Below are 16,968 nucleotides of genomic sequence, written 5' to 3'. Positions count from 1 at the left end.
TTTAAATGAATCTACATTTTTTTAAATTAATTTTTCTTTGACTTTTTTTAAAGCTAACAGCTGAGAATAGCGACCCATACTGTGCTTTGTTTGTGTTTCTTTTATAGTAACATGGTATGTTTGAGATTTCCAAAAATAAAAAAAGAAACTTATGATGGATCAGTTTATGTGTTATTTTTAATTATTTGAATCAATTTTAGATTACTTCAAAAAGTGTTTAGTTATAATTTGGAATTTAAATTATAAGATTAATCAAAATTTCACTGTAATCCCATGAAGAAAGGTTTTGCTTCAATGTCTTGTATAATTATTTTTTAAATAGTGTATTTCTAATTAATGTGCGTTTTATTTTAACTTATTGCTTTAGAAATGTGATATAAAAGAAATAAGTTTTTAAAAATAAATATTCATGGCTTCTTCGCAAGATGCCTGGTATCTCTCATTGTTAGGACTTGCTGAACATTTTAGAATCTCTAGTCCACCAGATATTAAAAAGTGTATACAATGTCTTCATGCGGTGTTTACGTTTAAGCCACCCAATCGTGTGGAAGCTAGAACCCATTTGCAACTTGGTAATATCTTATTGACTCATACAAAAAACATAGATCTAGCTAGGAACTACTTGGAACAAGCGGTAAGTAAAGAATAAGTTGTTAAGTAGTAATGGGGGTATAAAGAAAAGTGACCTTTGCATTTGTATTCATGTTTGAAATGTAGCCCTTTGTGATTTAACGTGAGGCTTATAGCAACGTTTGCCTGAACATCATTCTGCCAGTCGTTGGGTTTCTTAATGATACCCTTTTCTAGTAAGAAAAAAAAAACTCCATTTGTCAACCTCAATGAATTTATTAAAGTTTCTTGCGCAAATAAAATGTGCCAGGAAATTCTCAAAGAAATGGAATCGGATGTAGCAAAGCCCAGAAGGTCCCGAATAATCTGGACGTGTTCGATTTTGACTCTCTGTCCCCGCTTGAAAAAATGTTCAGGTTTTAATAAAATGTTCTGGATTGTCCTTTTATATTTATGTGTAAATATGTGTTATTTTCCTGAAATATATTTTTAGTTACCTAATCAGTTTAGTTATAAAGACCTACCGCCTTAGTTTGAAATTCTTTCCATGAAAATAGACTTTAAAGGGTGTCATGGGATGTTCATTTGAGGGACATGAGGTTTCTCTCAAAAACAACGTTTTAGTATAGAGAACTTAAGCCGTCTTAACATTTATGCGAAGTTTAAGGAAAATGAGTTAGAAATTGAAGTAAGAGAAAGGTATGTGATTACCCGCACAAGATTTTTTCTTCATTACGAGCTAAATATACGTATATGTGTATATTGCTTCCGCGCTCTGATAGCGCTACCGCCAACCACTGACTCTGAATCCCTTATGTCCTAGAGTGTTCCGGATTGAAGGTCAGAAAGTTTTGTCGCTTTGTATTAGGGTGTGTCTAAAAATAAGTACTAATGCTATTAAGTTCTTCAAACCTGCTGTAACTCATCTTTCGGAGTGATGGCGTCCTTGCGGGTAACCCAGCGTATCAACTATCAATATTAATTAACATCTCCAACCTTTTCACAATACACATAAGGCCTGCAGAGGTAATATATATGCAACTATAGTGGTTTAGCAAACCCACAGGCATACCTTAGTTCGTCTCCACGCTCACTCATTCACATTCAATCGCTTATATTCTTCATACCGATGATAGTTAAAAGAGTCACAATAGAAGTATAAAGTCGCGATAGATTTTGCTATTATTATGCTACACTCTTTAGTTTATATTTTATCAATATATAAAACTTTTGTTTAGAATTATTTCTTCATAGTAATTGAGACTCACAAAACATTCGCCTTTTCTACAAATTGCAGCCTCTTTAAGCTATCAGAAATACCGTTTGACCCCGACCCAAACATCTGAATTTCGCCAGTAAACTGACTTCTTACCACATTTCCACTACTTGAGTCGCGAAGTGCGTATCACGTTGACAAGTATGTTGAGATGTTGGTACGCCGCTATCCTCTTCTACACCACTTCTGTAGCAGTTACTTTAAAACTATGCTTGAATTTGACTCTTTAGTCTTCTCTAAAGCTTCATATGTTGGATTTCCTGCAATTTTCCCCATTCTAAAGTGCGTGTGCATTTTTTTTTAACCAATGCCGGGAAATTCGCTGCTTCTCTTCGATTTCCCATTAAGTGCGTGCAACTTCGGCTCCTATATAGCAATATTTCCAGTTCAGAGGCACTACTGAACTGATTACTTGAAGTTGGATCTTGGGCATAATATGTATAGTGACATTCTCCAGAGCCTAAAGATTAATACTCCTTAACAAAAAGTTGAGTTAAGTTAAAAAGTTAAGTATAAGGGTTGATTAAACGCCAAAAGGTACACAAATCAGCAAGTACCCAACATTTCATTAATACTTCATTGATATCATTTTAAGTAATTTTACTACATTAATTTTCATTAATATTTTTTAGAATTTATTAGATGTCACAGACCCTTATGCTGGCCATTTTAATCTACAAAATATTTGTTCAAGTAGAACACCATTTAACTTAGATTGACTGTAATATCTAATCAACAAACTATTAATCACAGGTTAATAAGAAAAACTTTATTAAAAAAAAAAAAAAAATATGATGCTAAAAAATTCAAAAACTTTTATAAAAAAAATGCTTACACCAACATTCATTAATGATTTCATTTATTAATTTTTATTTTTAAATAAAAATCGTCGGTTTAAGTTCATTCTTCGATTAAAGTATTTGTTATTTTATGTAGTAGTCAAACGTTTATAATAATAGGTAATAATTATCTGGCTTTATAGAAAATAATATAGTTTTCTTCAATTACATTCTCAATCTAGGTGTTCTTCGCACAGTGTTACATATTTGGAATATAAGATAAACAAGATATGCATATTTTTACGACAGCTAATTATTCCAGTATTTTACTTTACCTAAGTAAAATTAGAGGGACTACATTAAATTACAGTTGAGAAATGAATAATTATTGTTGGATAATTTACTTGATATTACCTATGCGTTATTTGTGCTCACAAATACTTCGGTAAGACGAATTCTAGACTGAAATATTGTTTTAAATCAGAGATTCAAATTTAAATAGTAGCCGACTCTGCCTTTGTCTTTTTCTACTTTAACGTGCATGTACATATACATATGTGACTACTCAGAATAAAGGGCATAATAAAGATAAATCAGAAGAATAATTTGGAATAAAGCTAAAATAAAGTACCTATTTAATTACGAAGATATAATATATATTATATCATAATTATAACAAAAAATAAAATATTATGAATGAATTAAGGGAAGGGATTCCCACGTGGAGGTTCCGGGTTCGAATCCAGCTGCTGACACTTAAATTTTCTCTTTCTAACAGCTTCTTACAGCTCACTGTCCGGGTGATTGACAGTGTTGTCTGTAACAAGAGAACACTGTCCGGAGGCCGGTAGTGCACTGAAAAAAGCTCCAGGCGCCAATAACCTCAGATGTTGACGCGACTTAAATCATAAAAAAAAAAAAATGAATGAACTGGCCAGCATAAGGGTTTGTGACATCTAATAAATTCAAAAAAATATTGATGAAAATTAATGTAGTAAAATTATTTAAATTATATCAATGAAGTATTCATGAAATGTTGGGTACTTGCTGATTTGTGTACCTTTTGGCGTTTAATCAACCCTTATACTTAACTTTTTAAACTGTAAGTTTTTGTTAAGGAGATTTTTGTACCTTTTGGATAGATTTTCCTTTTTGCAAAGTTACATATCTGCTTTACAGATTTTATTAAAATTGGGAATAATAAATTTTAATTTTATCATTATAACCTGAAAAGGTGTTAAGTCGGAACCGTAACCACCACTGGAGAGACAATCCTCAATAACAATTTTTTTGAGAAAGCGTTTTGAATAAAATAGGAAGGTATTTGTACGTAAATAGCGAAATTAAACTGCGATTTCAGTACTTCCTTTTAAGAGGAGTAAGAAAAATAAACTGCGATTACAGTACTTCTCCCTAAAAGGCAAAGAGGGAAAGATTTTGAATCGAACGACAATTCATTGATGTAAATCGGTTCACTCATTGATAATTTAAACGATTGCAGTACTTCCTCTTAGTAGCTGTAAGAGCATGATGGCACTTCACAGCCACGTAGAGGAGCTTTAACCACTTCTTCGTGCTAAATTTTATCAAAATCTGACTAAGCGTTATAGAAATATTGGTTATAATATTTATAAAGGGCCTTACTTGGGTGGGGCGAACTCCCCTCCTTATGAGGCATAGCGTCGAGACTTTATAGTGGAAATCTGAACAAAATTTCGATTCGAATGACACTTCATTCATGAAAATCGGTTCATGTTTCGATATTTTGAAACGATTGCTATACTTCCCCTTAATAAGTGTAAGAGCAGATCGTCGCTTTAATGTTATGTAGGGGGGCCCTAACCCTGTCATCCTACCAAATTTTATCAAAATCGGGCCAAGATTTACAGAGTAATTAATGATAATTAAAACTGTCCGGTAGGACAGTTGTATAAGGGTTGATCGACAAAAACTGCACGAAAAAGCGTAACGTTGAAAAACACCCAACTTTGACAATTTTTTTATTTTTTTCTATAAAAGATAAAATTCCCAAATTTTCTTTACCTGTATTTTTTTTGTCAAAACCCAGATTAATTATATTAAGAGAAAAAAGTTGCCGAAAATGAGCAAAAACGGCATTTTCAAAAATTGGTCTTGTTCTTGTTACCTTTTTTGTAAACAACGTAGCGCCTAAACGCGCGAACTGATTTTCATGAATGAGGTGTCATTCGATTCAGAATTTTATGTAGATGTGCCTTTTGGGGGTCTCGACGCTGCACATCGAATGGGAGAGGAGTTAGCCCCCTTTATGTAAGGCCCCCTCCAAAATTATTGTTACTAATTACTCTGTAAATCTTGGCCCGATTTTGATAAAATTTGGTAAGATGATAGGGTTTGGGCTCCCCTACGTGACAGTAAAGCGACGGTCTGCTCTTACACTTGTTAAGGGGAAGTATAGCAATCGTTTCAAATTATCGACACGTGAACCGATTTTCATGAATGAAGTATCATTCGAATAGACATTTTGTACAGATTTGCACTTTAAAAGTCTCGACGCTGTGCTTTATAAGAAGGGGAGTTCGCCCCACCCAAATAAGGCCCTTTCTAAAACTATTATTACCAATATCTCTATAACCCTTAGTCCGATTTTGATAAAATTTAGCACGAAGAAGTGGTTAAAGCTCCTCTACGTGGCTGTGAAGTGCCATCATGCTCTTACTCCTACTAAGAGGAAGTACTGCAATCGTTAAAATTATCACTGAGTGAACCTATTTACATCAATAAATTATCGTTCGATTCAAAATCTTTGCCTTTTAGGGAGAAGTACTGAAATCGCAGTTTAATTTCGCTATTTACGTACAAATACCTTCCTATTTTATTCAAAACGTTTTCTAAAAAAAAAATTGTTATTGAGGATGGTTTGGGCACCGCAACTATAATCATTCTTTAAAAAGATCTCTCCAGTAGTAGTTACGGTTCCGACTTAACACCTTATCAGGTTATAATGATAGAATTGCTTATTCCAAATTTTGAAAAAATCTAATATGTAAAGCAGATATGTAACTTTGCAGAATAGACAAAAAGGAAAATCTGTCCAAAAGGTACAAAAATCTCCTTAACAAAAACTTACAGTTTAAAAAGTTAAGTATAAGGGTTGATTAAACGCCAAAAGGTACACAAATCAGCTAGTACCCAACATTTCATTTATACTTCATTGATATTATTTAAGTAATTTTACTGCATTAATTTTCATTCATATTTTTTAAAATTTATTAGATGTCACAGACCCTTATGCTGGCCAGTTCATTCATTATATTTTTTTTGTTAGAATTTTGATAAAATGTATAATATATCTTCGTTATTAAATAGGTACTTTATTTTAACTCTATTCCAAATTATTCTTCTGATTTATCTTTAATATGCCCTTTATTTTGAGTATTCACAAACACAAGCATGTTAAATTAGAAAAAGACAAAGTTAGAGTCAGCTACTGTTTAAATTTGAATCAATATTTTTGGATTTAAAACAATATTTCAGTCTTTAGCATCATTTTCTGTGCGAGTGTACTGCCCTTAGCGAACTGCGGGTGCGGTGCCTTGGCTTTAGCCCTTTTCCTGCATCTGCGCTGATACCCTTTCTAAACGCCTCTTCTGAGAATGATTGCAGACGTTTAATCGACTTTGTGCGACTGGCTTGGCATTATCGCCGTCGTATGATTTGGCCATCATAGTATTATTGCCTTCAAGGCTTGTGTGAATTTCTTTCAAATATATTAACTTCAATATTTATATTAAATTCTTTGTTTTTATTTTTGCCATCTTGTAGGTATTTCTCATTTTCTATTTTATTTATTTATGTATTTTCTTTGCTTTTTCCAGAGTACTATAATTTTCTTTTATTTTCTATTCTATTTATTGATGTATGTATTTTACTTTTCTTTTTTCAAAGTATGTATAATTTTCTGAATATTCTTCAGTTTATTTTTCTTTTCTTTCTTCAGAGTACTATAATTTTCTTTTATTTTCTATTCTATTTATTTATGAATGTATTTTACTTTTCTTTTTTCAAAGTATGTATAATTTTCTGCATATTCTTCAGTTTATTTTTCTTTTCTTTCTTCAGAGTACTATAATTTTCTTTTATTTTCTATTCTATTTATTTATGAATGTATTTTACTTTTCTTTTTTCAAAGTATGTATAATTTTCTGAATATTCTTCAGTTTATTTTTCTTTTCTTTCTTCAGAGTACTATAATTTTCTTTTATTTTCTATTCTATTTATTGATGTATGTATTTTACTTTTCTTTTTTCAAAGTATGTATAATTTTCTGAATATTCTTCAGTTTATTTTTCTTTTCTTTCTTCAGAGTACTATAATTTTCTTTTATTTTCTATTCTATTTATTTATGAATGTATTTTACTTTTCTTTTTTCAAAGTATGTATAATTTTCTGAATATTCTTCAGTTTATTTTTCTTTTCTTTCTTCGGAGTACTATAATTTTCTTTTATTTTCTATTCTATTTATTGATGTATGTATTTTACTTTTCTTTTTTCAAAGTATGTATAATTTTCTGAATATTCTTCAGTTTATTTTTCTTTTCTTTCTTCAGAGTACTATAATTTTCTTTTATTTTCTATTCTATTTATTTATGAATGTATTTTACTTTTCTTTTTTCAAAGTATGTATTATATAATTTTCTTTAGATTAGCATGAATCAGATATTCTGTTTTATTTCTTTTTCATTTTTTATTATTATTATTTATTTATTTTTCTATCTAATTTAATTTTTCTACTGTCTGTTTATGTAGTGCTTATTTTGCTTTATTAATTTTGCGCTAACCCTCCGGCAGACGGAACTTCCATGCCGTAGAATGTTTTTTTATTTATTTAATTGTATTTACTTTCTTTTTATTACAAATAAAACATTATTATTATTATTATTAAATAGGTATTTTATTTTAACTCTATTCCAAATTATTCTTCTGATTTATCTTTAATATGCCCTTTATTTTGAGTAGTCACAAACACATGCATGTTAAATTAGAAAAAGACAAAGTTAGAGTCGGCTACTGTTTAAATTTGAATCAATATTTTTGGATTTAAAACAATATTTCAGTCTTGAATTTGTCTTACCAAAATATTCGTGAGCACAAATAACACACAGTTAATAACAAGTAGATTATTCAACAATAATTATTCATTTCTCAATTGTAATTTAATTTAGTCCACCTAATTTTACTTATAGTAAAATACTGGAATAATTAGCTGTCCTAAAAATATGCATATCTTATTTATTTTATATTACATATACACAACATTGTGGGAAGAACACCTAGATGGAGAATGTAATTGAAGAAAACTATATTATTTACGATAAAGCCAGATTAATTTATTATCTATTATTATAAACGTTTGACTACTACATAAAATGACAATTACTTTAATCGAAGAATGAACTTAAACCGACGATTTTTATTTAAAAATAAAAATAAATAAATAAAATAAACAAAATCATTAATATACGTATGTTGGTGTGAGCATTTTTTAAAAAAAGTATTTGAATTTTTTTAAATTTTTTATTACGTTTTTCTTTCTAACCTGTAATTAATAGTTTGATTGTTATATATAAAATAGATATTATAGTCAATCTACAGTGCTACTTGAACAAATATTTTGTAGATGAAAAGGGCCAGCATAAGGGTCTGTGACATCTAATAAATTTTAAAAAATATTGATGAAAATTAATGCAGTAAAATTACTTAAATAATATCAATGAAGTATAAATGAAATTTTGGGTACTTGCTGATTTGTGTACCTTTTGGCGTTCAATCAACCATTATACTTAACTTTTTAAACTGTAAGTTTTTGTTAAGGAGATAATTTGGAGGGGGCCTTACATAAAGGGGGCTAACTCCTCTCCCATTCGATGTACAGCGTCGAGACCCCCAAAAGGCACATCTACATAAAATTCCGACTCGAATGACACCTCATTCATGAAAATCGGTTCACGCGTTTAGGCGCTACGTTGTTTACAAAAAAGGTTACAACAACAAGAAGAAGAACAAGAACAATTTTTGAAAATGCCGTTTTTGCTCATTTTCAGCATCTTTTTTCTCAAAATCTATCAGATCTAGGTTGTTGCAAAAAAATTACAGTCTTAAAGGAGGATTTGCCCCATATTATAAAGAAAATTTGGGAATTTTATCTTTTATAGAAAAAAATAAAAAAATTGTCAAAGTTGGGTGTTTTTAATGATACGCTTTTTCGTGCAGTTTTTGATGATCAACCCTTATACAACTGTCCTACTGGACAGTTTTAATAATATGACGTTTGTAAACATCTGTTGTTTGTGGATTTTTTATATCCTTGATATTTAATTTTAAAGAAAGGTCCTTACATTTTTTGACAGTTTTTTTTTTTTTACTTCCATTAATTTTATCAGATTTATTAAATGATTATTTTTTGTTTGTAGTGGCTTCTGTCGCAGAACATTAACGCATTTGATGATGTGAAATTTGAGGCTGCAAGTGTTTTGGCTAGTGTATATGAGCAACAACATCAAAAGAATCTTTCCAAATCCATATTACGAAGAGCTATTGAACTTTCACAGCATACAGTTTATTGGCACTGTCGATTGCTCTTCCAACTAGCTGTAATACATTTTCTTCATTCTTTGCGTTTTATAACTTATTCTTTTTATTGTCTGCATTGGGTTAACTTGGACGAATTCCTACTCCCACTTAGCGCATTAAGATTTTAAAGGCTTTCACGTTGTTATTGGTCTAATCAAGACGAAATATTATTGTTGTTTGTTTTGGGGTTTTGTAAGGTGCGCAACAACAAGGGTCCTTTGCACCTAAACTATACTGTAGAATAGACACCGTTGTTATTGGTCTTTGAATTTTAAATTGAAATTTGTTATCACAATTCATAAACGATAGAATGTGTTGCCACGCTTACCTTTCCATATTTATCAGAATATATATTTCTGGAGACAATGAAAAAATATTGTTTTCGTGTCTAATGATGCACTAACATGTAAAGACTTAATTTCCTGTTATTGTGATGTGAATATGTATAGAGATCCTAGCGTTGGCTTCATTAAATAATTGGGTCGACTAGTACGGGTAAAATAATTAGTTTCGTTGTGGGATGTCAAAATCGCGATGACAAAGAGGAAATGTTCCACTATCTAGATCAGAGCTTTTTATTTTAGCTTAATCAAGAATGGTATACTATCGTGGGAACGCTTTGGGATTTGGGACTCAAGGAGTGTCTTTAGCTTTATTTTTTAATGGAGGGGTGGTGCACTTAGGATGAGGGAAAAGCTTCTTTCAGCTCAGGTTACGCGGCGGTCAGCAAGCACAGCACTAATAATAAAATAATAAAAAGGGAGTTACATGGTAACCTGGGAAAGAAACCGTTCAAATTTATGGATTAATTAACAAAAAGAAAGTTACCCCCGTTATTAGGCCAATAGCAGCGGTAGAGCCCACAAAAATCTATTGAAATAAGCTAGGAACTTACACGTTTAACCCAGAATTATTTTTATATTATGTTTGATTTCAGCAAATACACGCATCTGAAAGAGATTATGAATTAGCGTGCAGTCTTCTTAGTGTTGGTGTGGACTATGCTCATATTTCTTCAGCACACTATACCCGAGTACTGTTTTTACTCAGCAGATGTATGGTAATCACATACTTAATTTTTATCCGATTGTGGGATAGATTAATGGGAGTAAATTACGTCTAGTTTGCCGGTAGTAAATGTCGAAATTCGTGGAAAGTCGTCCATCGGAAGAATTTATGAGGAGTTACTCCTTCATAGTTATTCAATACGGCACAACATTGACTTTTTTCACATTAATCTCTTGCATTTACCGAAAACGCTTTTCACCAACGGTAATCCAACCATTCACCTCCTGCCCGAGGTGGCAAGTACCTATTCTACTGGCTTTTTGTTGAGTTTCAATTTCATGCAATATTACCCTAATTTCTTTTTCTACCATTTCTATTGTCTGGAGTTAGCAGCTAATGGTGTCTTAAGAAATTAATAGTATTGGAGAGCAAGGGCTCCAGTACTTATGATTAGGACAAATCCTAATATAACCAAAGTTTGTCAACTTTTCCGAACATCCCTCATCAGTATCACTTGTTAAAGTTTTTGAAACTCTCTCCGTTAAACATCAGACATGTATAGTTGATTTAGTATAAAGTATAAGCGAGTATGCATAACGCTACGGTATTCGAGCTAAGCCCGCAAAGGTAAAATTTATTATGGTACTGGAATCAATTCATGTTCTAGGCCTTGGATTTTATTTAATAGTTAATACGAGAATTGAATAGTAAATAATGTTTGCTAACCCCCTCCGTCCACGACACCTAATTTGATTGGTGATAGAAAAGCCCGCCTGAATGTACATTACATTACTGTAAATATAGTTGCATCAGACATGTTCGAATGGGTGTAAAGCCAATTTTAAACATCAGTATTAAGCAGAGTTGCAAGTTTGCTTTTTTTTGATCTGTGTGAGCACTTTTAATGCTTTTAAGATTTTTTTTGGAACACAAAGATATACAGAGCCTACTAAGTTAGCAAATGGGACTACATGCTTATGCCCACTTGTTTGCCTCTTCTTTTCAGCTGATGCTAATTGATAAGAAATTCTCTGAAGTGTTACCATTGCTGAATCAAGCTGGCCACCTAGTAGAGGTTTGGCAAGGAAATCAGTACCAAAAAGAGTATTTGAAAGTCTTCTTCCTTGTATTGCAGGTAAATATATTAAAAGCCTTTATTTCTACACCTTATGTGCAACCTAATCACCTTTTTTTTTTTTTTTTTTTTTTTACATTCCTCAGGTTTGCCACTATCTAATGGCCGGGCAAGTAAAGAGTGTTAAACCATGTTTAAAACAGCTACAACAAAGTATACAGACAATAATGCAACCAACTTGGCCGTCAGATGAAGGTAGGTTTGGACAGTTTATGTCAGAATACAATAATAATTGTCTACCTCGATGATTGCGAATCCGGAGTTACGATTACTTCTAAAGAAGAGCCGATTAGTCATAAAAAAATGGGGGGGGGGGGTTGTAGTCTAAATAAAGGCTTTTTCATGTGTAAATCAGAAATGAAATTCCTTATAGAGTCAATGAAAATCAACCTCTCTTTAGTAAAATGTGGCTTTCATAATGTCACAAATTATCCCTTCTCGCATGACTTTTTTGGCCAATCTGTCTATTTTCTCATTGAACTTACCCAGCAGTGTTGTAATAGTCTACATAGCAGGGGGCAAGTGTAATGTCGATTGACTTGTCTCGATTCTCGTTTAGAGAATCTCTAAACACTTTGGAAGAGCGTACGAAGTTATTGATGTTCAAGAAGGTTCCTTGTCTTCTGATTGTCACTTGCCTACTTATTACAAGAACACATACGAATCTTGTTGGAGATAAGTGAGGACTTCGTGCTAATATATGTTAATACTCGCCCTCGCACATCCAACCTTAACAGCTATGTACATTAATGGTGGTTTTAGAAGGCCCTTTCCTGTGACTTAATTCCCAGAAATAGAATATCTACGGGATACGCTCAGGTCATCCATCTTGGGTTGGTTTACCAAAGGACACTTGAACATCTTGTGTATTATGGAAAGTTAATCTCATTTGGCATTCTTAAATGGTCTATTCAGAGATGTGACACTTTTTGGTTTGAAATCTTTTTAATGAACATTGTTTTAAGAAAAGTTTCTGTGACTTCGTGTTTATTGCTTTTTTCTTTTTTTTTTTTATTTAAGTTAACTAACATTTAGTAAAAATTCGAAGTTTGAGATCACCTTAAGAATTGTAGTAAGATAAAGATGTGTACGAGTTCACACCAGATTTTGTGTTTTGTTTTAATTTTGAATTTTTACAACGATAATGCCAGGTGAGGATGAAAGATTGGTCATTCCTCAAATATTTTCTTAAGTTATATCTGAATTGTGGTACCAATATTTGAGTCTGCCTCTTGTGTAGGACTGGAGAAGCCAAGCTTATTGAATTTGTAATTAATTTTCAGTTGTGAGCGGATCAAATGTTGGTGATATGTTCATTTGGATGCCGAAGGAACATCTCTACGTGTTGGTGTATTTGGTCACCGTCATGCACAGCATGCAAGCTGGCTACATGGAAAAAGCTCAAAAGTACACTGATAAAGCTTTAATGCAGATTGATAAACTTAAGAGTAAGTGCAGGTTTCTTTTTGTATAAATTAACTTTTCACAAGCTTATTAAGAATGTAATAGCAAATATTGCATTTGGACTTATTCCGTGTGTTTGTTTTTTACTGGCAATGAACATTCTTGCCTATTGAATTTTACTATTTGGTATGCCAGAGATGAGGCTTTAATTAAAAATTAATAGAATCTCCATATTTTGCTCTTATTTCAAGTTGTGAAGTAAAAGTGAGAATTGAACATAAGATCTTCAATTTATCCTTTAAAAACCTTTAAAAGCTTTAAAAAGTATGGGAATTTCTATTTTAAGAATTTGGTCAGGAGAAGTTTACTTACAGTTATAGATGAGGCTCCACGTCTACAACTTATCCTGACTAAAATCACCCTTCGCTACTGACTACACTTAAACTTTTTTTTTTTTTTCTGCAGTTGTAGACAACAGTGGAATATTGTGTGCTTTACAGTTAATGCTGGTCGAACATATGGTGATGTGTCGGCTAGTCATGGGGCATAAATGTGTTGCATTAACACATATGGCAAACGCATGTTCACTATGTGCGGCGAATCCACAATTACTACGTAGTCATCGGCCGCAGTTGCATGTACTACTTGGCTTATATGCAATGTCCATGAATTGTATGCAAGCAGCCGAACAACAGTTCAACGCAGCAATTCTAGTATGTGCTATTATTTACATTTATCTTAAAAAAACTATAATAAGAAAATGTATGGTATGATTGGTAGTTTCTAAAGAATACTTTCTTCAGAAACCTTAGCGTCTTAACAACTTGGATCATCTCTTAGCATAAAAAAAAACACCTTTCTGGCTTCTCCAACAGTAACACTAAAAAATAAACTCTCACTATTTGCTCAATAATAGACTGCTTTCTAATTGAAAAAGAGATCAACATTAAAGATATAATGAAGTAGATAAAGGCTATTAAAATGTTACCATTTCACATTAAACTCAAATTTTGAGTCGTTATATCTCGCTTAGTAACGTTCATAACTATTTACAAATAAAAGCTCATACACCAAAATGCGCTTCCGACTTTAATGGCGTAGGGTTGTAAAATATAGGTTACACAGGTCTGTTTTAAAATATTTAGAGAGGCTGTTATGAGACTGAAAAATTAACTTCGTCTCAGGCCGACTTCTATTCTTAGATGAAGCACTTCCGACGATTGCCATAGAAGAAGATTCGAGCATTTGTAACAATAATCTTTCAGGTGAAGTAAACTCCCAACTGCGAGCATCTTTAATTGCCCAAGCATTCCACTTCAATTAACCTACGCCCCAGCAAACCGTAGCCTGACTTCTGCAAAACCTTTGATCAAAATAATAATTTGCGATGAAAAGTGGATTTATATTTTTTACAATTCGAAAAAACAATGGATTAAAAAATGCGCACCAGCTGTACTCGTTCACCGATAAGATAGATTTGGGAAAGTGTAGCTGAGGGTGTCATTAATTATGAAATGGTTTCTTGATAGTCGTGCGATTACATCAGAATTCTTCTCTGCTCAGCAAGAACTCGTATCTTTTTTCTTTTTGCTTAAAAATATCCGACTTTGGTTAATCTAAAACGAGTACTCCTTCCACTAGACGATGCAGGAGCAGACGTCACATCAAAGGTGATGGAAGATTTCAATTTTGATCTTCCTCTTAAAGAAAAGTGTGGTGTGTATTTTTTCCAGAGTAAGCTTAACAGATGACAAACCATTGTGACTGCAAGGTACAGGAAAAAGTACAGTTTTTTAATACACTGTATTAATACCATACGTTATTTTTTATGTGCTTTGACTGTAACTAAGTGAATACCATTTGACGGTCAAACATCTTTATTAATTTGCATTTATACTTTTAGACTTCTCAAGAGCGGGACCTGTGGACGTTCGCCAATTTGAATCTTGGCATTGTTTACCTAAGAGGAAAAAGGGAAGCAGAATTTACAGCGCTCTTAGAAAGAATAAATCCAGAAAATCTTCCGTCACATTCGCATAGCTTGAGAGCGGCAGCTTACTATGTACTTGGCCTGCAGTCTTTCTTCCAGTCCAGACACAATGAAGCCAAGTGAGTATTTGGAATTTGGAGGTCTGGACTGGAGTTCTATTTCTATTGAAACTTTGTTTATAGGAGATTCCTCAGAGAAACCTTGAAAATGGCGAATGCTGAAGACAGCAATAGATTAACTTCATGTTCGCTAGTACTTCTGGGACATATCTTCTTGTCCCTTGGTAATTCTAGGGAAAGCATGAACATGGTCACACCAGCCATGCAGTTGGCTAGTAAAATTCCAGATGTCCATGTACAGTTATGGGCATCTGCTATTTTAAGAGGTAATTTTAACTGTTCATAATATTTACTTTTTTATTCTAGTAAGTACTGCAGACCGAGTCTAATTTTCGAAATATAGTTCTTATTGTTGGTCCTCTTAGTACGAAATAAAAAAAAAGTTTCAAGCGCATAATCCGTATGAACAGAATACTATATCTCAAGAACGAAAAGTCGCAGAAAGCTCAAACTTGGTTTTTCGTTTTGGATTTATTGTATGTAGCTTTTGGTAGTAAGTTTTCAACAGAATTCATTAAGCAATAGTGCAGCTTCCTGACGCGTTTTTTTTTTTAAATTCCTAAATAGCTTTTACGATTTTATTTAAATTTCGTGTAAAATTATTTGCTTAGATCACTAACCATTTTTACTTGAATCTTTTTCCAGGAAAATTTGTTTTTGTAAGTCAGGGAAGAGAAACATTAAGTTCCTCTCTAAAATGCTCCTAAAGATAATTTTTTTTCTTTTACAAGGACTATAATCTTCAAAGAACAATCAGAGTATAATTGAAAAATCAGTTAAGCGGGAGTGCAACATTATTGAATGGATTTTTTAGATTCATTGCTTTAATAATACATCTACGATTTCGTATATTTTTTGCTTTATACAAAATCTTTCTTCAAGAATAAAATATATGTCTATGTCTAGGTCTATGTATACTTTTTACCGTATGTAAATTCCTATTACTTTTCATTTGAATCCAGGAAAAATTATTTAAAATTTAGTTTTGTACTCTAATGAATTCACGTCGTTTAGAAATTTATCATTTTAAGTTTTAATGGTCAGGCAAGTATGTTGATTGCAGTTTTGTAGTGAAATAATAACCCTTTATTTGTATCTGAGAGAGAGTCGACTACATTCCGCCCACTTTACATTTATTTGAAGGTAACACAACTTTGATGAAAATTGGTCGATTATATTTTTAATAAGAGCAATAATTGAAAATCGCGTGATGTTCCCACAAGAATTATAAGTAAGTACTCATGTAAATGATTGATTTTTTTTCTAGATCTATATAGAATGTGCGGCGATCCTGCTAGAGAGAATGAAGCTTATCAGATGCACTGCAACTTCTCTCAGATGCTTCTGAAAGATCATTTTCAGTCTTCGCAGATGCCTGAACATAATCTAATATTCTGGACAGAAGGTGATCTTCCACCACTTCCCCCGCCGTCCACTTCTTCCCAGTTGTTATAATTTTCATGTTGTACTGTCTGTAAATTTTATATTTGTAAAAAAAAGTTACGTATTTAATTGTTTTCAATTGTGGCGTCTCTTGACGTGGAGAAAGTCTGAAGTAATAAACCAAAATATTGTATTGGACAATTATTCACTTGGTTGCGTTCATTAAAAAGAATCTGTAGAGCTGTAATTTTCTTTAATTAATGTCAATTATTAACTCTCTGACATCTTCGTATAAATCGGCTCTCCAACAATGGAGAAGGAGTCAGTTTGTTGTCTTATGTTATCCAAATCCGAACATTTGACCAGATGTTCCTTGTTCCTCTTCACCGTACTAATGGCTGCCATGGGGCTTTAATGATAATTTACAGGATGCGTCTTAGACAAATGTTACCACAACTGCTAGTGCACTTACTGCTTAACGTATTTGTGTAAAGACTCCGCCTAGCCGAACTTAGCTGGCCATTACCATTTAATAGAAAAGGTAAACATGAACTTGCATTTGAATTTGCACTAAATTCATTCTTGTCAGTCCCCCCCCCCCCAAAAAAAAAACTACATAAAATTATTGATTTCTCACATTACTGATTTCACCATTATTCTCATCAGTTAACTGTTATTTATTTAATTTTGAT

General features: G+C 32.4%; 1 protein-coding gene across 1 annotated transcript; it reads left to right on the top strand.

Moving 5' to 3' along the window:
• The first annotated feature begins 67 nt into the window (after positions 1 to 67).
• Mau2 (Mau2 sister chromatid cohesion factor) lies at positions 68 to 16,523 on the top strand. The gene is made up of 10 exons (XM_074138130.1): positions 68 to 634; positions 9,078 to 9,257; positions 10,175 to 10,297; positions 11,252 to 11,380; positions 11,467 to 11,575; positions 12,664 to 12,828; positions 13,250 to 13,497; positions 14,688 to 14,893; positions 14,957 to 15,159; positions 16,161 to 16,523. Exons 1-10 carry the CDS (start codon positions 410 to 412, stop codon positions 16,346 to 16,348), a joined length of 1,776 nt encoding a protein of 591 aa, XP_073994231.1. The 5' UTR covers positions 68 to 409; the 3' UTR covers positions 16,349 to 16,523.
• Positions 16,524 to 16,968: the final 445 nt, after the last annotated feature.

The sequence above is a fragment of the Rhodnius prolixus genome, unplaced genomic scaffold (assembly GCF_049639745.1).
Source record: "Rhodnius prolixus isolate KJV_2025 unplaced genomic scaffold, Rpr scaffold_11, whole genome shotgun sequence".
NCBI classification, from domain to species: Eukaryota; Metazoa; Arthropoda; class Insecta; order Hemiptera; family Reduviidae; genus Rhodnius; species Rhodnius prolixus.
This window is presented reverse-complemented; position numbering and strand designations above follow the sequence as displayed.

What these genes read in the sequence shown, in the direction of transcription:
- Mau2 (XM_074138130.1), top strand. Translation starts at nt 410, where the DNA reads ATGGCTTCTTCGCAAGATGCCTGGTATCTCTCATTGTTAGGACTTGCT. An exon ending in TTTTACTCAGCAGATGTATG is followed by an intron (nt 10,298 to 11,251) that starts GTAATCACATAC and finishes TCTTCTTTTCAG; the next exon opens with CTGATGCTAATTGATAAGAA. An exon ending in GGCATCTGCTATTTTAAGAG is followed by an intron (nt 15,160 to 16,160) that starts GTAATTTTAACT and finishes TTTTTTTTCTAG; the next exon opens with ATCTATATAGAATGTGCGGC.